Below are 21,258 nucleotides of genomic sequence, written 5' to 3' on the forward strand. Positions count from 1 at the left end.
TTCTTATGATTTCTTCTCTAAGTAATGTCCCATAACTATGTTCTTCAGGCCAGTCCTTGACTGTTTTCTAAGGACACAAGTCCAGCTGAGTTTTGCTAACTTCCTCCAAAGCATTCCCAGGGGACTCCTATCTATTGTGATGCCTTTCACGAATATCTGAAGCAATGCTTAATGTTGAGCATGCATTAGAATTGTCTGGAGGAGGTGTTAATATATGGCTGGAAGGACCCCACTCCTACAGAGATACTGAATCACTAGGTCAGGGGTGAGGCCCAAGATTTGCATTTCTACCAAGTTCCCAGGTGATGCAATGCATCTGCTCAAAGGTCACACTTTGAAAACCACTGTCCTAGAGGAAAACCCTAAAAGTCAGGTGGACATTGGGATTTTGTCAGCAGAGTAACTAATCTGTTTTAGTGAAGAAAGGGATTAAGTAGTTACAGTAGATATTTTATTGATAAAATATATAAATATAAGCTCCCTTTGTATATATGACAATAGAATAAAGTTTGAAAAGTAAAAAGTGAAAATGTCTTTCCCCCTCCCCTTAACAGTGATTATTCCCAGAGGTAGCCAGTGTTTATCAATCTGATGTGTCTCTTTGCAGAACTTTTCTGTGTATTTATATATGCCTATACACACAACTATCGATTTATCATGCATGGTATATTACTCCAACTTATATTTTTCACTTATCCATTCATTTGGATAGTTTTCATTCTTTTAAATGGTTGCATAGAATTCCAAAGTATGCATGGACTATAATACACTTAAAATGCTTCCTATTAAAAAACTAGGCTATTTCTTTTTTTTTGCATTTTATTTTTTCACATTTTTTATTGTTGTTCAACTATAGTTGTCTCCATTTTACCCCCACCACTTCCCCCACCCCAGCTATCCCCACTTTCCACCCTGGATCCTACCCACTTCAGCTTTGTCCATATGTCCTTTGCAAACAATACTGAAATGAACATCCTTATATAAATTTCTTTTTTTAAATATATTTGATTATGCTATTACAGTTGTCCCATTTCTCCCCTTTCACTCCCCTCTGCCATGCACACCCCCCTCCCACCCACATTCCCTCCCTTTAGTTTATGTCCATGGGTCATACATATAAGTTCTTTGGCTTCTACATTTCCTATACTATTCTTACACTCCCCCTGTCTAGTTTTTACCTACCATTTATGCTACTTATTCTCTGTACCTTTTCCCCCTCTCCCTCCTCCCCCTCCCCTGTTGATAACCCTCCATGTGATCACCATTTATTTCTATGTGAAAATATTACTGGAGAATAGGTCCCTAGATAAAGAATTTCTGGGTGAAATGGCATATACATTGTAAAACACAGGAAATGCTGCTAAACTGACCATCTGAAAAAGACTGACAACTTAATACTCCCTCCAAACTTTCTCCATCCTTAGTTATTTACATTTTAATTTTAAAAATTTGTGTCTTGTATTTTTTTAAATTTGCATTTCACTGATTGCTAATGAAGTTAAACATCTTTTTGTGTATATTGGCCACTTCCATGTCTTTTTCTATAAGCCACTATCATATCCTCTGCCCATTTTCTATTTTTTCTTTTTATTCTTGGTTATAGGAGTTATTTATAAATTATTGCTAATCCCTTGTCATATATGTGGCAAATATTTTCATGGAGATATTTTTTGTTTTTTTAAAGTTGAATTTATTGGGGTGACACTGTTTGACAAAATTATATAGGTTTCAGGTATACAATTCTATAATACATCATCTGTATATTGTATTGTATGTTCCTCACCTCAAGTCAAGACTTGTTCCATCACCATTTGTCACCCCTTTACTCTCTTCTACCTCCCTCCATCCCTCCATTCCTTTCGGTAATCAACATACTGTTGTCTATTAGGATTTTTTTCTTAATTCCTTCACCTTTTTCACCCAGTTCCCCCACCACTTCTCCTCTGACAGCTGTCAGTATGTTCTCTGTATCCATGGAGAATTTTTAAATTCTCTGTGGTTTACCCCATACTTCCTTTGACAAACTTAGACGTTTTTCCATGCTGGAACTGTAGACATAAAGAGCATTAATCTCACTGATGTATGACAGGTTCAAGTGTTATTATTTTCCCTTGTCACTTTTCCAGTATTTAGAAACTCAGAAGGTTCTGAACCTAGATCTAGAGTGGGAGGTAAAACAAATTTTAAATACAAAGGCAGTAATTTTGAGGTAGGAAATTACAATGAAATGTAGTTTTCAATCTGTAAGTGAACAGTAGAAATGGATGGAAAATGTAACTTTCAGGAATGAACTGTTGGAAAATATTAAAACTATTAGAACATTTGCATTAAGAATGAAACATCTAATACAGTGCCCCTAACCCTGTTTAATACACTCCTATCTCAGTGCTTTTACAAAATTGTTTTAACTGGTGATAAAGCATGCTTCAAGTGCTAAAATGCATAATTTGGAGATAAGCTCAAAATACAACACAATCACATAAAAGCAACTTCTAAAATATACTGGGGTATAATCAGTGACTTTTGCTATCAGCCACATACTATACTGGTAGAGTTCTTTACTGAAATGTCCACTATCCCCCTAAACAGAGTACCAGAAACCTGAGTCAGTGGTTTAATTGAGAGTGATGATCTCCCAAATACAAAAATAACAATAAATTTCCAAGAGTTGAAAGTACCATATACATTTCTCCTGGATGCCTTGAGCTTACACCCTTCTTTATCTCTTTGCATGCAGCTTCATCTGTCACTTTGCAATGATCTCTGACACCAGGCCATATGTATTGTTAAATATTAAAGAAGACAAATGTGATAGCCACATATAATACTGAAAACACAGTCTTATTCCCATCTCTTCCTTAGACTGCTAAAGTTGCTGCCTCTGACTGGACATTTTTACACTGCTTGCCCAGAAAACCAGAAGAAGTGGATGATGAAGTGTTTTATTCTCCACGATCACTAGTATTCCCAGAGGCTGAAAACAGAAAGTGGACAATCATGGTAAGCAAGAAATAGGGAATGGAGAATAAGGAGTTCTCTCTGTGGCCCTAAGTAGGTCATTCATGCCTTTTGTCAAACCATTAGCAACTGAGATTATCCACCTACTTTACTTGCTTATATGGCATCTGTTTTCTTTCCAGAAAGCTCATAACTTATTATTATTGCTTATTATCATTTACAGTATATTTTAATTGAGTAAAATTAACCCCACTCCAAAATCATCTATTTTAATTGAAATTCTTAATCCTCTTTATCGGTCTGAGCACCAGCCACCATTCCTTCCAACGGTTACAAGTCATATAATTCTTATTTTACAGTCCCCTTGTTAATGTTTATAGAGGCCCTTATTCGGTGCCTGACACAAAATAAGCATTTAAAGTAATCTTATTTCCTTCTTCTTCTCTTTCTTGCTTTTATAACTTGCTTAGATAATTGTTTCTCTACTTGACTTTGGCCACACAGACACATTTGCTTTTAGGTATGGAACATTTCTAGAGTTGCAACAAAACTAACAAAAATTATTGGTCCCTTTAACATAATGCTGCTAATTTCATCTTCATCACTGCTATTCTGGGAAATACTAATCTTAAGTCTTTGCTTTACAATATCCCAAACGTCACCTTCTTTTCTGGAAAACTGAATACTTAAGCACAGTAATTTAGTAGCATCATTTTTTTGTTTTCAGCTTTTAGTAATTTAACTGATCTTAATTACTATATTAGCCAGGTTTTATTGGCAAACAATAGAGTCTATTCTAGGTAGATAAATGGAAAGAAAATTATTGAAAAACATTAAGCAGCTCCCAGAATATCTGGGGAAAGATGGTGTAGCAAATCATTCTTGGATACCACACATTCAGAAACAACACAGGCAGGAAAATTGCCCAACAAAACGGTGGTACTTTATAGCCAAAACACCACTGACACAACAATCCATAAACTGGTAAGGCCTTTGAAACTAAATGCTAGATACTGCATTATGGCTGCCCCAGCTGAACTAGATACCTCTACCATGCACTATAAGATCCATTCTCCCAGAGAAAGGCTTCCACTGCATTTAGTTCACTTATGGCTCCAAGTCTTGAGTAGATACAACTAAGTGGCATGTCTGCATCCTAACTGCTAGGTAGTCTGGGAAATATAGTTTATAGCTTTCAGTCTCCAGAGTAGTGAAAAACAAGGTGGCAAGTACTATCTGCTAATTATCTATTCTGTAAGTGAGGATTTATAAAATTACTGTGAATATTAAAATAATACATATAAAACAGTATGGCACCTAATAAACTGTAAATACTCATTATCATTATCACCATCGTCATCTTCATTGTTGGTCAAATACAGTGACCAGCAGAAATTCAAGGTCCACTATGGCTGTTTGGAAGCCAATAGCAACTCCCTTTGCAATGGAAAGTTGTATATCAGGCCTAAATTTGTCATATTTAATAAGAAGGATGATATTTTTACTGTACCTTCTAGCTTGCCACTTCAGGGTGCTAATTGTGACTAGCTGGCAGATGCCATGTCATATAGATCAGTGCTTCTGAAACATTAATGTCCATTTGAATCACCTAAAGTTCTTGTTAAAGTGCAAGTTTGGATTCAGTGAGTCTGAGGTGAGGGCCAAGATTTAACATTTCTAAAAAGACCCAGGTAATGCAGATACTGCTCTCCTGTGGACCACATTTGAGGAGCAAAGATCTAGATGATGAAAAAGAAACTGTGTGAGCAAACAACAGAATATAAAAGGTAGAATCACCATAAACCAGACAAGCAGACCACAGCAAGCATCCACAGACAATATTTTTTTTAAAATGAAGAAAGAAAAATGATGCTTTGATAACTGCTCAGGCGATATGCTTACTCAGAAAAGGCTTGAAAAAAAATGTGAGCTGTCCAACCATATACCTCAGGAAGCAACATGGCAAAAAATACTTTCCTCAAGCTCTAGTCTTTATCAGAATATGGTTGGAGTTACAAAAATAAATCAACCTAAATCTGCTAAAATAGTTTCTTTTAGAAATTAGGGGGGACAGAGAGGAAACTAAAAGAAAGCTTTCTAAGATATCATTTATGGAGGAGCTCTGCACTTTCTCAATTTTTAAAGAGCTTATTTAACAACATCTTGGAATTTACCTTAAAAATTAAATACATAATATATTCACATGGTTGAAATGTTTATAAGAATATAAGTATATAAATATATATGTATACACACATACATACATATGCACAATGAAATCTTCTGCCTACCCATTTTCCATCCTTGTATGTTCTAAAACTAATTTCTCCAGTCCCCCAAATTCCTGAGGTACCCACTGTTATTAGGGGAAATTATATTTTAAACAAGAAGCATAGCTATGTTAAAATAAAGGTGAAGAGTCTAAAATACAAAGAATACTTAAGCAGGAGTGAGAAGAATTGAATTCTATAATTTTCTTTAATACTAGTCAGCTGTGTCATCTTAGATAACTATTACCTCTCTAGGTTCCAGTTTCCTCATATATAAAATGGGAGGATCAATCTATATAGATGGGAAATTATTTTTAAACTTAGGTCCTCGATACCATCAGTAGACTATTTGGAGTACTATATTTGGAGGGTTCTAGCTTGCTTGAGGTTTTGTAAAGAAAGAGTGGCATGGCTGACTAGTGATGCCTGACATAGATTTTGGAAAGGAAGTGATGACACACACAATGCACTCTATGTTTCTAAGCTAGATAATTTGGACAGTCCACTGAGTTAAGCTCACTTCAGCAATCATATGCTGAACATCCACTGTGTGCCAGATTCTCTGCCAGGCATTGGAGATTTAAAAATGAATATTGGGACCCTGCAGCCTCCACAGTTCATAAAAGCATAGTATTTTCAAGTGGGATGAGACTTTAGAGACTTTAGAGACTGTAATTTAGAGTCTAAATTCTTATTTTATAGACAAAGAAAATATTCTTAGCTTATTTAGAATGGGATTTAGGTTCAGCACTTCTTTGTTACATTTTTCTGGGATATTTTAAAGGCACAATACTTATTTTCCTCTAGAATTGTCTTTTTAAAAAATTATTTTATTGTTGTTCAATTACAGTTGTCTATATTTCCCCCAAACCCACCTCCCTCCCTTGCTTCCACCCTCCCCCTTGGTTTTGTCCATGTGTCCTTTATAGTAGTTCCTGAAAACCCTTCTCCCCTCTGTCCCCCTCCTCCCCCTCTGGCTAGGCTATTGTTAGATTGTTCTTATTTTCAATGACTCTGGTTATATTTTGTTTGTTTTTTTCTTTTGTCGATTATGTTCCAGTTAAAGGTAAGATCATATGGTATTTGTCCCTCACAGCCTGGCTTATTTCATTTAGCATAATGATCTCCAGTTCCATCCATGCTATTGCAAAGGGTAGGAGCTCCTTCTTTCTTTCTGCTGCGTAGAATTCCATTGTGTAAATGTACCATATTTTTTTGATCCACTCATTTGCTGATGGGCACTTAGGTTGCTTCCAGCACTTGGCTATTGTAAATTGTGCTGCCGCGAACATTCTAGAAATTTCTTATCTGCTACAGTAGCTACTAGGTGCATGTGGCTATTTATATTTAAACTTCTACTAGTTAAACTATAATAAAATTTAAGATTCAATTCCTCAGGCATACTAACCACATTTTAAGTATGTTTTATTGATTACACTATTAGAGTTATCCATTTTTTTCTTCCCTTTATCCCCCTCCATCCTGCAAGCCCCCTCCCTCCAACATTCCTCCACCCTTAGTTCATGACCATGGGTTGTACAAATAAATTCTTTGACTTTTCCATTTCCTATGCTATTCTTAACCTCCCCCTGTCTATTTTGTACCTACCATTTATGCTTCTTATTCCCTGTACCTTTTCCCCCATTCTCCCCCTGCCCCCACCCCACTGATAACCCTCCATGTGATCTCTATTTCTGTGATTCTGTTCCTGTTCTAGTTGTTTGCTTCATTTGTTTTTGTTTTGTTTTTTTTTAGGTTTTCTTGTTGACAGTTGTAAGCTTGTTGTCATTTTATTGTTCATAATTTTGATCTTCTTTTCCTTAGATAAGTACCTTTAACATTTCATATAAAGAGCTTTGTGATAATGAAATCCATTAGCTTTATCTTATCTGGGAAGCACTTTATCTGCCCTTCCATTCTAAGATAGCTTTGCTGGATAGAGTCATCTCGGATGTAGGTCCATATCTTTCATGACTTCAAATACTTCTTTCAAACCCCTTCTTGCCTGCAAGGTTTCTTTTGAAAAATCAGCTGATAGTCTTATGGGAACTCCTTTGTAGGTAACTTTCTCCTTTTCTTTTGCTGCTTTTAAGATTCTCTCCTTATTTTTAATCTTGGGTAATATAATTATGAGGTGCCTTGGTGTGTGCTTCCTTGGGTCCAACTTCTTAGGGATTCTCTGAGCTTCCTGGATTTCCTAGAAGACTATTTCCTTTGCCAGATTGGGGAAGTTCTCCTTCATTATTTGTTCAAATACGTTTTCAATTTCTTGCTCTTCTTGTACTCCTTCTGGTACCCCTATGATTTAGATGTTGGAATGTTTAAAGGTGTCCTAGAGTTTCCTAAACCTCTCCTCAGTTTTTTGAATTCTTATTTCTTCATTCTGTTCTGGCTCTGAATGTTTATTTCTTCCTTCTGTTCCAAATCTTTGATTTGAGTCTCAGTTTCCTTCCCTTCACTGTTGGTTCCCTGTATATTTTCCTTTAGTTCATGTAGCATCCAGCACACGCGAGAATCAATATTGGAGACTTTCAGGGGTTCAAAGATGTTATTTTATTGGCCAAGTTTAACCTGCGCAGGGGCGAACTCTCAAAGTGTCCAGCGACACAGTGCCCACAAGGAGCTGCAAACGAGAGCCGCCACGAGCGCGTACAACTACTTTCTTATATAGGGGCAGGCAAGCAAGCATTATACAGAAGCAGACGTGGCAGTTAGCAATTCGCTTACAGAGACTGCGCGCGGGAATTTCAAACCAAGCATTTTTGCATAAGGCGGGAAGGCAGGCTATTTGTTCATTAACCTAGTAATCTCCTGGCTCTAGCTAGCTAGTTTTCTATTTTCTCATTAAAAACTACAAAGCACTGCTTATCTAGCCTACTCAGGGGAGAGCGTCTGCTAGACACAGGATGTTTGCTTAACTGCCCTGTGTCTCCCTTATCATTTCCTTTTAGCTACAATGTTGTTCTTGTCTATTAGAGGAAATTTAGTTCTTAATTTCCTTATTCCCAACAGTTCACTTTTAATAGCCTTCACTTCTTCCTCTATTTTTTGACCATACTCAATCATTTCTGTGAGCATCCTGATAACCAGTGTTTTGAAGTCTGCATCTAATACATTGGCTATCTCCTCACTGCTTATTTTCTTTTTCTGGAGTTTTGATCTGTTCTTTCATTTGGGCCACATTTCTCTGTCTCTGCACACCTGTTACATTGTAAGGGGTGGAGCCTTAGGTATTCTCCAGGGCAGGGCAATCTACTTTACTGTATTGTGGTACTGTGTAGGGATGGGGTCAGAAAGGGAACAATGCTGCTTACTTGGCCCTCACCCCACTTTCAGTCATTTCCCTCACTTCCACAAAAGGATTGTGCCCTTTCAGGTGCTGATGGGTGGGTGAGCTTGTGTATATTCTAGGATCCTGTGGGCCCCTCCAACATACTCTCCTGTGCAACTGGGAGTTTCTCCTACTGCTACAACCTGCATAGGTTTTTACAGCCAGAGTTTTTGAGGCTTTAGTTTCTCATGCAGGAACCATGGGTTGCACAGTCTGTCTTATTCCCCAGTTGTTCTCTCTGGCTTATCAGTACTCAAATGTGGGACCACCCCATCTGCCAGCCACAGACTCATCTGTCCTAGTCTGCTAGTCACTGACTTGCACATCTTTACCACCTCGGCTCCCCATCTCTGCCCTTCCTGTCAGTCTGGAAAAATGTTTCTTCAACTCTTTGGTTGTTGGGCTTCGATACAGTTTGATTTTCTGGTAGTTCTGGTTGTTTGTTTGTTTGTTTGTTTGTTTGTTTTTAAATTGCTTGTTATCCTTCTTTTGGTTGTGCGAGGAAGTGAAGCACATCTACCTATGCCTCCATCTTGGCCCAAAGCTCCTAATCACATTTTAAGGGCTCAATAGCCACACTTGGCTGGTAGGTGCAATTTGTAGTTGCCAGCACAGACATAGAACATTTCCATCATTGCAGAAAGTTCTATTGAACAGCACTACAGTCTAAATAATGATTTTCAAACAGTTCATCTAAAATCAGGTTGGAAGGAGGAAAGATAAAACCTACCTTCAAGTTCTGAGATGCCCATAATGATTGGTATATACTAAGTTATATAACTAAATAGGGTGAAGTGCTTGTTATAAAAGCATATAACTTTTAAAAAGTAAAAGTGTACTCTTTCAGCACTCAATAGCTTTTTAAGGCCTCCATGCTGGGTGATTTCCAGCAGTGTTTTTCAGAACACTCTAGTAATGACACTATTCTCTCCATAATGCAGAGGTCTTGTTTTATAAAATATACCCTCTCCTTCATCAAAAGCTTGCTTTTGTATTTTTCAATAATTAGTAAGGCTGTATGACTCACAAAATCAGGAGGGTTTCTTCTTCTGCCTACAAATTTTACTGTGGAGCCAAAGTAACTTAAAGCAACCCTGCAAACAGCTGACACTTGCTATCAGCCTCATGCTCAGACACACAACACCATTTCAAATATAATTCACAGTATTTTATAATCCCTAACTAGTCTCCATATTAGGAGTCAGAAAAAAACAAAGGAGACCCAGTTAAAATGAAATTTCAGACAAATAAATAATTGTTTAGTATAGCTAATGTCCCATGCAAGATTTGGAATATGCTTATAGTTAAAAAAATTGTTGGTTTTCCAAAATGCCAATTTAATTGTCTGTCTACATTTATTTGTTTAGCTAAATCTAGAAACTCCACTTCAAGTTGACTTCCTAAGATTTTACTTTTGAAAATAAATTTGATACATGTAATGGCAATTAAGAACAAAACCAAGCCTTAAATGTGGTCCCAGGAACCTATAAAAAAGCTTAAAATGTTTTTATCCCAGAGTTTGGCCTTTCTACTTTCTTCTTGTCATTTAGATCTTAACTTGAGTGTCATTCCTTTAATAAGGTCTTCCCTGGCCAACTATTCTTAAATGATTTCCCAGGATTCTTTATACCATTTTTTATTTTATTTTCTAATGACATTTATCACCATGTGATATTTTGTTTGTTGCCCACCCCCCCCCCCCCCCCCCCCCGGTAATGAAAAATGCATCAAAGCATTGCTTTTGGCTGTAATGTTCTTTGTTATACCTAGAATGGTGCCCAACATATACCCTGAATATATGCTCAATACATTTTTGTAGCCTGAAGACAATATGGGTTACCTGTTCTAGAACATAGGCTTTGGAAATCAGGTTAAAATCCTGGCTCTCTTTGTAATCTTGATCAAACACTGTAATTTCTCAAACCCCAGTTTATTCATATAAAAATGGGGATAAAAATAGAAACGACTTCATAAGATTGCAAGGATTAAATGAGATGAATCATTTGAGCAAAGTAGTCAAGGTCTAGGGACAGGCAGGTACAGAGTCATCCCTTACTACCACCACTCAGGAAAATACCTATGCCTCAGTTTCCTCATCTGTATTTATGTCCTTTATCATCTCACATGGTAGGAAAGGATATTAAATGTTAGAGTGCATAGAAAGCACTCAGCACAGGGCCCAGAATGTGATAACTGCTCAATAAATATGCTCAATGAACACCTCTTAAATTTAAGACCTGCATTTCTGATATAGGCTAGGGACATATATGGAGAATGGTGGAAAGGAAAGCAAGTACCCAAAAGGTAATGAAACCACCTCTCAAGAGTGGAGTCAGAAAAATCTAGGTTCCAACCCAGTTCTGTATTATCTGTTATTACCAGGACAGAGTTCCTCTATAAATGATAATAGAAGCTACCATAGATGGTTGTTGCATTAAATGAGATAATGCATAAATATTCCTCTCTAGCTCACCACAGCACCTAGCATAGAGCTTGGCAAATATTTCTTAACTCACTAACACATGATTAAGGCACTTAGTCTGGCACATAACACTCAATAAACATTTGTCATCACTGTTTGATATTAATACTATTACCATTATAGTGGAAGTTGGGGAAAGTGAAAGTGGAAATTACTATTTGTGGCTGACAGCCTAATGGGAAGTTGTACTCTTAGCTATAAATATTTTCTCATGAGGAATCAGATTCAAATAGACATTATTTGTTATCCCAGATGATTTACTTGTATTATTCTACATCTATTTTAGCTTACAAATGACTAAACCACAGTATAAACATGAGGATGGGAAGAATAATATTTCTCTAAAACCAGCCAGTACCTAGGTTTCACTTATGACTGGAAAATGTAATCATGGTTACCACTATGATATATCATTTCAGCTAGTCCTGGAATGAGGCCTAAGTAAGTATAGTGTTTGTGCATATATTTGTGTCAGTCTGATTCCTCCCAATCTTCCTTTATCTAGGTAAAAATAAATATTAGATTGAAACGGCCCCTTATCATTTCCTCGGAAAAACATATTTTACCAAAGGCCTTCAAAGCTGCAACCCACTTCCTCTTCCTTAGGTCCTAAAGCAGACTCTTGCTAATACCATTTCTTCTTTCTCTTCCTTTCTTGTGTCATCCTAGGCTGTCATGGTGTCCCTGTTGACAGATTATTCACCTCAGCTCCAGAAGCCAAAGTTTTAATGCTGTGATACTTGCTGAGAGAGAAACAATGTTCTTCTGTAGCAGAATGAGTCAGTTTATGGGGAAAGGAGAAAAGAATCTAAGAGAAATAAAGAAATTCTGATTCATGGTATAGGTGAACAATATGATATTGCTTTGCTATTCTGAAACTTTCCTAAACTCCTTAATTTAAGTGTTGATGCATTGTAATACATGTCTTGACTTGATTTTAACTAATTTATGATTTCTGGGTTACATTTTGTCATCATATTAATAATTATATATATTTACCTCAACTAAACATAAAATACTACATTCATAATATGTAATGTGTAAGCCATTAAATGTAATCTATGCTTTTTACCTTAATAAATAAATTATCACCCAAACAAATCTGTAAATAAGCATTTACCAAACAGGTCAGCTGCTAGTATTTCTGTGGGCTGCGTTCATATTCCCCAGTACTAACAAAGAAGCCAAATGAGCCATCTTGCTGACACATTGCAATTTTCAGGCAAATGAAGTAGACAGACATTTGCTTATGGAGGCAAATGATGAAGTTCTTAGAAAACAGTTATAATTCTGCCCAAACCCTGGAGTTTTTTCCAATCATTTGTGGGAAGGAGGGTCCTTCTAGAGCACATATCTCTTTTCTGTACTGAATATTTAATGTTACAACACTAAGGAAACATTTGTAAACAGTGGTACAACCATGGATACCTAGCTAGCAACATAAGATCCATTAGAGTGACATTTTCATAGGCTCAAATTCTTCAGCAGGAGCACTTCAATTTTTTTCATGTTTGTGTTTATCATGCATCGACTTATACCACACACTAGATATTTTCATAAATCTACTATTTGCTATATTGTAGCCCAATACCCCTCCAGGTTTTCTTCAAGATGATAAAATTTGCACTACTGGGTTATTATAATGTAATTAAAGCTAGAGTCTCTTGTGGGTGACTAAAACTTGAAATGTTGAATTATTATGATATAGTTAGAAAACTTTTAGTTAAAATTTAAATAACATAATTGGAACTTAAAAATAATACATTTTACAGAGGAAAAAATAATGTATTTTACAGAGAACAAAAAAGTAATTACTTTTACATTCTACCTCCCCCATTAGAAGAATGTTTTCAGGCTTGTTGGCTGATATTTTTCAGCAGATATCTATGACTTAAATGAGTAAGAGATAACTGACAAATTAGATTTGCAATAAAACATTTTGTAGGGAAAAAAGGCTTATAATGTTATAGGGGAAATCATTTTTTCTAGTAAATATCAAAGGTGATTTTTGTGTCTGTGGTAATTTATAAGGAGCACTTAAGAAAGAAAGAATGGAGTTTAATGGACTATCTTCCTTCAGCAGAGGGTATGGGAATGATTTAACCAGAAGGTGTCATGTGGACTGTCAAGCCTCTCCCACAAAGTGCCTACATGTAAAGGACATAATCCTGAGTATCCTTCTATGTTCTAAATGGTCCCCCATGGTAATGAGCTGATGTTTTTACTAGTTATTCTTTGAACCAAGCGGAAGTATAATCTTCATCCCTCAATAAGAAAAAACTTACAATCGTTTTCTTGCTAACATATAGTCACTGTACCTCAAAAAGTCCTATAGCTTTCTTTTTCATGTATATGAAATTCAATATCTTTCTCAACCCAAATCTGTAGAAAATGCTTAATTTTTTATCTTAGGAAGACATTATTTATATTATCAGGAATAAAGAAAACAAGGAAGGGAAAAGTAGGCTTAATTTCTTCCAAACTATTTTTTAATTTCCTCTTTCTTTATACCCTTCCCTCCCTCATTCTCTTTCCTATGTAACTACTGCAACAACAAAGATTAACAAAAATTTCAGCAATGACGCTTGGGTTTCTGGTGTACACAATAGATCCTGTGTATTTTATTACCATAACTAGCAAAAGAGTTCCTTGCTTCCCACCTTTCCCCATTGTAACAATGGAAGTAAAAACACACTGCATGATTTCAATGTCAGGGAAGAATCATCCCTTGTGTGTTTGTTTGTTTGTTTGTTTATTTGTTTCACTGATAAGTTCCCAAGAACTTTAGTAAAATAATTCAATGTCAGATATTTCTAATGGATATTGTGCTAATGGATTGTTTGACTTTGTTTAAGATCCCCAGGCAGAAAGATCTGCATGGATTAGCATGGCAATGCCACATTAGACCTCATATGCAAGCAACACTAGAACCTCAGTTAAAATGGCAGGGGCCCCTTGGTCCAGTGCAAAAGTTTCAAGACAAGTCTTCTCATGTGAGAAAAACGACCGACAAATACTTATGGAGAGCGTATCCATAATACATTTTTTGGGGGGGGAGGGGTGCTTTTTGTCTTGGAAGCTGTCATCAATGTTTAGATTGTGGAGACGGTTGAGGCATGTCTTGAGATATGGTACCACTCAGCAATTTTGTAGGATTGATGTCTTTTGACAAATATGAAAGGTCATATCAAAGAATTAAAAAAGTCAAGTCACAACAATCAGACACCCACAAACAGGAATACTACACATTGACATGCAAGCTGTACTATGGGCAAAGGTCTCAGGTGAAAAGTATGAGTAAAGGTTGAAACCTGTCTGTACTTCAGTTACCAAGTCTTGTGCCCTGTTACAGTCCTTACAGCCAGGAGGAAGGAATGACTTTTTTGTAAGTTGTCCACCCAGAAGGAACAATTTTCAGAACAAATTTCAATAGGTGCTTTGTTTTAAGTCATACAAAGGGCCAGTATCTGCTAGGGCTGGCCCTACTATTAACAATTTTCATCAGGAATTTTTTAATGTCACCTTTTATTTGATTAAAATGAGACACATAGGGAAACTTCAGTAATGGTTTTAGTGTCTTGCTTCAGTTTCTGCCACAGTTTCATTAAGACTCCATAATGGAAATAAGAGTGTCTGTCCATCTTTATGTGAAAAATACATGACACAGATCATTAAAGCAGGAATTTGAGATCAACTCTGTAATTCTTTAGTATTCTAAATAAATTCATTACTAATAATTGTCCAGAAAATTTAATATTGATTATTGATAAAAGAATCTTGGCCCGATTATATGGAACTGAATTCCCTGATATGGACTAAATCTTTTTACAGTTTTAATAGTGTCTGATTTATATTGATGACACCAGACTCAGTTTCTTTTTGTTAATCCTCACCTGAGGATGTTTTTTAATTGACTTTACAGAGAGAAGAAGGGGTAGGGAAGGGGGGAGAGAGAGAGAGAGAGAGAGAGAGAGAGAGAGAGAACACTTGGTTGCCTCCTGTATATGCCCTGACCAGGGGTTGAAACTGCAGCCTAGGTATGTTCCTTGACCAGGAATTGAACCTGCAACCTTTTGTTGTACAGGACAATGCTCTTAACAAATTGAGCCACCAGGCAGCGTCAGCCAGACTCAGTTTGCAATCAATGGTTTTGTTTAACTCACTTCCAGAGGAAATGCAGGCACTACTTACTGACTTATTTATGCAAATGAATTTTTAAACCAGAAGATTTAGAAAAAATCCAGACCACCCCTTCATTTTACAAAAAAAAAAAGAAAATAGGAAATAACAACAATATGTTTCTAAGATAGAAATGTATTCTATACAGAGGGATAATGCACCTATTCAACACCCCTCTGCAAACTATCTGGGATCCTACAAATGTAGCAACATGATTTGATTTATGTCATAGGCTGAGTGAAGGAATAGGAAATTGCCTCATTTAGGACTATGGTTCTGTGAGGCCAAGGGACAGAGAGGAAAGTTCATACTTGAGGCAGGGATGGGTACAGATATCCAGGGATATGAACAGAGATACAAAAAGAAATCCATGTTGTAGATGCTGTTGGTACCCCATCCCTTTTACCTGGGTTCACTCATCCTCCCAGTGGCTGCCACAGTTAGCCACTAATGGCTCACAGCCACTTCTTTTTGTAAAGAGCTACCCTCAGCCATCAGGAACCACTTAGCCCAAGAGACTCTCACCTTTATCTCAGCACTGTAAGTCCACGGTCAAGGAATGATAGAAAGGTGTACCAGAACTTGGCTCCCTTCCTTCTAGACCAACTTTGTGGTTAAATTCATGCACCAGAGCTCCCCATGGGATCAGGCTAAATTTAATATCTGTTAGAGACCACATCCTTAGCTTTCCCCACTACTAACCTGCTTCCCTTGCTCCCCTTCTCTTGAGTACTTCTTCAATAAATTATTTGCATAAGAATCCCCACCTCAGGCTCTGTTTTAAGGGGATATGATCTAACATGATCCATAAAAAGATTTTTTAGAGGTCTGTACTATACTACTTATCTTTTAGGCATCAAGGGTAGAATAGGGAAGTAAAAGGCCAAATGGTGATAAATTGGTGAAAACCTTGTGCTTGGCAAGCAAAAAACTTTTCTGGTTATCAGGATCAGCCTTTCTTAAAAGGAAGCAGAACATTATACAAAACAAATATTATTTTCCTGTCACATATTCAAATTTATAACAAGGAATTTATTAGCTGCATGGAATGAGACCAGCTTGCTTTCCCCAGAAAGAGTAGATCCAAGTTAACTGACATAATATTCTTTGTTTTATTTCTGTGATACTTTAGTACCTTTCAATTTGTCAACGCTAGCAGCTGTTTAGTTGATCTGCTCTTTGTGTTGGCTTCCTGGCTTCCCCCAAAGCTTCTTGCTCAGTAGTTCTGTATTGGAGCCTTAGAATCTGTGTTTCTAACAATTTCCAGGGGATGTTGATGCTACAGGCCCAGGAACCACACTTTGCAAATCATTGGCCTGAGACAATTCTAAAGACTTATTTGACGTGTTTTCATACCCACATCCATAAAGTACCATCATAAAGCTACTGACACAACCCAGATCCTCTGAAGTATTAATCTGTCTTTGGAGCCACCGTGGTCCGGATTTCATCCCTCCTCTCCTACGTAACAGCTATCTAACCCTGTCTTTCTTATTTGCAAAATAGAAATTATAATGTCCATCATAGCTTGTCTTCTGAAGTTGGCAGAACCCAGAAGCTGATACTTCAGTGAGGCCATCTCTCTCTGTGAGCTGGTTTGTAAATGTGCTACGCAGGTGAGCAACCTGGCTCTTTGCCAAACCCCATCCTGGAAACCAGCAAGTCTGAAAATCTAATCAAGGTGACTACATTCTTTGCTTGACAAAGCATGCCAGGAGTGTACATTTATATGAAATAAATCAAAGGCATGTGGCAATTGTTCGACTTGGGGTCCATCAGGTAAAAGGGGAAAAGGATTAGGAAAAAAACTTGTCAGGGTTTATCTTTCTTTGTTTGAAGCTAGAACTGCTCAAAGGAAGAAGTTTTGAAACTGTTCTTAAGGCAGCAGTTCTCAAACATTTTGGTCTCAGAACCTCTTTACACACCCATAAATTATGAAGATCTCACAGAGCCTTTGTTTCTGTAGGATATATTTATCAGTATTTACCATATTAGAAATTAAAACTGAGAAATTTTAGGAATATTTGCCTACTGGTTAATTCTTTTTTTTTTCTTTTTTTTTATTTCAATCATTGTTCAAGTACAGTTTTCTCCCCCCTACTCCCGTTCCAGCCCCTCCACCCAACCCTCCCCCCTTCCCCCCATTACCCCCCACCCTTAGTTTTTGTCCATGTGTCCTCCAAATTTGTTCCTGTAATCCCTACCCATTCCCCCCTGAAATTCCCTCTTCTCTCCCCTCTGGCCACTGTCAGACTATCCCCTATTTCAGTGTCTTTGGTTATATTTTGCTAGTTTTTTGTTTTGTTTTGTTTTGTTGTTTAGATTCCTGTTAAAGGTGAAAAAATATGGAACGCTTCACGAATTTGCGTGTCATCCTTGCGCAGGGACCATGCTAATCTTCTCTGTATCGTTCCAATTTTAGTATATGTGCTGCCGAAGCGAGCACGTTAATTCTAAAATGACAATAGTGAACCCATTACGGTTCAACATAAATAATATATTTTTATGAAAAATAAGTATATTTTCCCAAAACAAATACAGTTAACAAATGCAGGGCAGACATTGTTTAATATTTTAGCACATCTTTGATATCTGCCTTGATAGAAGACAGCTGAATTCTCATATCTACTTCTGCATTCCATCTGCAGCACTGTGGTGATTTGAAGTATAGGAAGAATATCAAGCCTCACACAGATAAGTATTTGAAAAGGGAGATCTATTTTAATGGCCTTTTCAAATAATCATGGATATTCTTTGATGTTACACTGAAACTCCACAAGTGATAGCTCCTTAAACATTAGTTGCAATGTGAAATCTGAAACCTCATCTCTGAACTTTTCTACAAAGTTAAACGTAATGTCTACCTTGCACTTTGAGTAGATCATTTACCCGTGTGTGATTCCATATTGGTTATTTGGAAAATGTTAGTCCACTGAATTATGCAGATATTCCAAATGATTTACATTATATAAAATTTATAAAAATCACATTTGTGCCCAGACTGGCGTGCTTAGTAGAGTGGGTGTTGTTCCACAGAGCAAAGGGTTGCCGGATGATTCCTGGTTGGGACACATGCCCAGGTTGTGGGCCAGGTCCCCAGTTGGGGGTGTATGAGAGGTCACAGATTGATGTTTCTCTTGCACATTGATGTTTTCCTCCCTCTCTTCCCTCTCTCTTAAAATAAATAAATAAAATCTTTTAAAAAATCATATTTGTCAATATCACCACTGCTATGATCTGAATGTTTGTGCCCCCCCAAAATTCATATGTCCCCAAAAATCCTAATCCCCAAAGATTATGCTATTCAGAGGTGAGGCCTTTGGTCATGAGGGTGGAGCCCCCATAAATGGGATTAGTACCTTATAAAAGAGACCCCACAGAGCTCCCTAGCCATTTCCATCAGGTAAGGATACAGAGAAGCTTCTAGCGATGAACCAGGAAGGCAGTCCTCACCAGAACACTACCATGTTGGCACCTTGATCTTGGACTTCTTCTTTTTTTTTTAAGATTTTATTTAATTATTTTTAGAGAGAGAGGAAGGGAGAGAGAAAGTAAGGGAAAGAAACATCAATGTGTGGTTGTCTTTCACGTGCCCTCTATTGGGGACCTGGCCCACAACCCAGGCATGTGCCCTGACTGGTGACCCTTTGGTTTGCAGGCTGGTGCTTATTCACAGAGCTATACCAGCCACGGTTGATCTCGGATTTTTTAACCTCCAAGACTGTGACAAGTAAATGTCTGCTGTTTACAAGCTATCCAGTATTTTGTTACAGCAGCTCAAATGGCTAACACAACCACCTATCTCATTAGAAAAAAAATTAAGTATTGTAAAGCAGATAAAATTCTACAGAATTCTAATTTTCTTTTGAAAGCTTTCCGTTACTTTCTTGAAGTGACAGGTTTACTTCATTCACTTTCAAGATGTCTGCCAAACACCCAATTCCTAATAACATAGTATATAAGTTGTTTTCAACGAAAACTTGTGTACCATACAAAAGGTGGCTAGCTCAACAACTTAGAGAATTGCACAGTGCTTTTCAATCATCACATTTACTTGTGCAACACAAAGGCTTAATGCTTTCTTCTCGTGCTATCACACAGAATATTAAAGAAACATGTACTCAAGGGTTACAATTCAATATTAATAACTTTTACTGCTTCATCAAGGATATCCATTAGTGAATCTAGCTTTTTAAATCTGACTGTAGGACTTCCAGCCAAGATGGAAGCATAGGTAGACACACTGTGCCTCCTTGCATAACCAAAAGAAGGACAACAAATTTAAAAACAAAAAACAAGAACTGACAGAAAATTGAACTGTGTGAAAGTCTGACAACGAAGGAATTAAAGAAGAAACATTCATCCAGACCAGTAACAGGGGTGGAGATGGGCAGCCAGGGCAGATAGGACTTACGTCAAGACAGTCTCAGAGCTGGTGGTCCCAGATTTGCATGCAGATAAACAGGGAGCAACAACTGGCAAGTGAGACAGACCATGCAACCCAGGGTCCCAGCGTGGGAAAATAAAGCCTCAAAACCACTGACTGAAAAAACCTATGAGGGTTGTGGCATTGGGAGAAACTCCCACCCTCACAGAAGAGTTCGTTGGAAAGACCCATGGAGTCCTAGAATATACACAAACCCACCCACCCAGGAATCAGCACCAGAAGGGCCCAATTTGCTTATGAGTAGTTGTGGAAGTGATTGAAAGCTGGCAGAGAGCTGAGCAAGTGGCATTGTTTCCTCTCAGATCCCTCTCCCACTGACATTGTCACAACACAGCAACTTGGGTTGCCCTGCCCTGGTGAATACCTAAGGCTCCACCCCTTACTACATAACAAGTATGCAGAGAGAAAAAAAATTGCGCAATGAAAGAACAGATCAAAGCTCCAGAAAAATACAACTAAGCAATGAAGAGATAGCAAACCTATAAGATGTATAGTTCAAAACACTGGTAATCATAAACAAAGCAACAAACAACTCATTGGAGAGGTTGTGGAGAAAAGAGGACCCTAGCACACTGTTGGTGGGATTGCAGACTGGTACAACCACTATGGAAAACAGTATGAATTTTCTCAGAAAACTAAAAATGGATCTGCCTTTTGACCCAGCAATTCCATTGCTAGAATTACATCCTAAGAACCCTGAAACACCAGTCCAAAAGAACTTATGCACCCCAATGTTCATAGCAGCACAATTTACAATAGCCAAGTTTTGGAAGCAACCTAGGTGCCCATCAGCAAATGAGTGGATCAAAAAACTATGGTACATTTACACAATGGAATTCTATGCAGCAGAAAGAAAGAAGGAGCTCCTACCCTTTGCGACAGCATGGATGGAACTGGAAAGCAATATGCTGAGTGAAATAAGCCAGGTGGTGGAAGACAAATACCATATGATCTCACCTTTAACAGGAACCTAAACAACAAAACAAACAAGCAAGCAAAATATAACCAAAGACACTGAAATAGAGAACAGGCTGACAATGACCAGAGGGGAGAGGGGAGGGAATTTCAGCGGGAAAAGGGGAAGGGTTTACAGGAACAAGTATAAAGGACACATGGACAAAAACTAGGGGGAGGTGGGAATGGGAAGGAGGTGGGGAGCACTGGGTGGGGGTGGGCTGGGATGTGAGTAAAAGACTGAAAATTGTACTTGAACAACAATTAAAAAATAAATAATAAAAAAAGCCCACTGGTAATCAGCAAGTTCGCAGAATTGTTTGAGTATGATTGCAAAATAGAGGAAAAAAATAAAGGCTATGAAAAGTGAAATAAAGGAAAATGTACAGGGAACCAACAGTGACAGGAAGGCAACTGGGGCTCAAATCAACAATTTGGACCAGAAAGAAGAAAGAAATATTCAACTAGAATAGAATGAAGAAATAAGAATTCAAAAAAATGAGGAGAGGCTGAGGAACCTCCAGGACAACTTTTAATGTTCCAGTATCTGAATCAGAGGGGTGCCAGAAGGAGAAGAGGAAGAGAAACAAGTGGAAAAGTTATTTCAACAAATAATGAAGGAGAATTTCCCCAATCT

The 21,258-nt window shown here is 37.5% G+C and overlaps 1 protein-coding gene and 1 non-coding gene across 2 annotated transcripts in view; one reads left to right on the top strand and one right to left on the bottom strand.

The window, feature by feature from the left end:
• OTC (ornithine carbamoyltransferase) overlaps positions 1-12,372 on the top strand; it is a 64,490-nt gene extending 52,118 nt beyond the window's left edge. Inside the window, exons 10-11 of the mRNA XM_028523451.2 lie at positions 2,863-3,000; positions 11,711-12,372. Coding sequence (XP_028379252.1) covers positions 2,863-3,000; positions 11,711-11,770 — 198 coding nt within the window. The 3' untranslated portion in view covers positions 11,771-12,372. The remainder of the gene's footprint in view (positions 1-2,862; positions 3,001-11,710) is intronic.
• A 5,187-nt stretch (positions 12,373-17,559) lies between these two features.
• LOC114505779 lies at positions 17,560-17,666 on the bottom strand. The gene has a single exon (XR_003685252.1). It is a non-coding gene; the product is annotated as a U6 spliceosomal RNA (small nuclear RNA).
• Positions 17,667-21,258: the final 3,592 nt, after the last annotated feature.

Source organism: Phyllostomus discolor, chromosome X (assembly GCF_004126475.2).
Source record: "Phyllostomus discolor isolate MPI-MPIP mPhyDis1 chromosome X, mPhyDis1.pri.v3, whole genome shotgun sequence".
Classification (NCBI taxonomy): Eukaryota; Metazoa; Chordata; class Mammalia; order Chiroptera; family Phyllostomidae; genus Phyllostomus; species Phyllostomus discolor.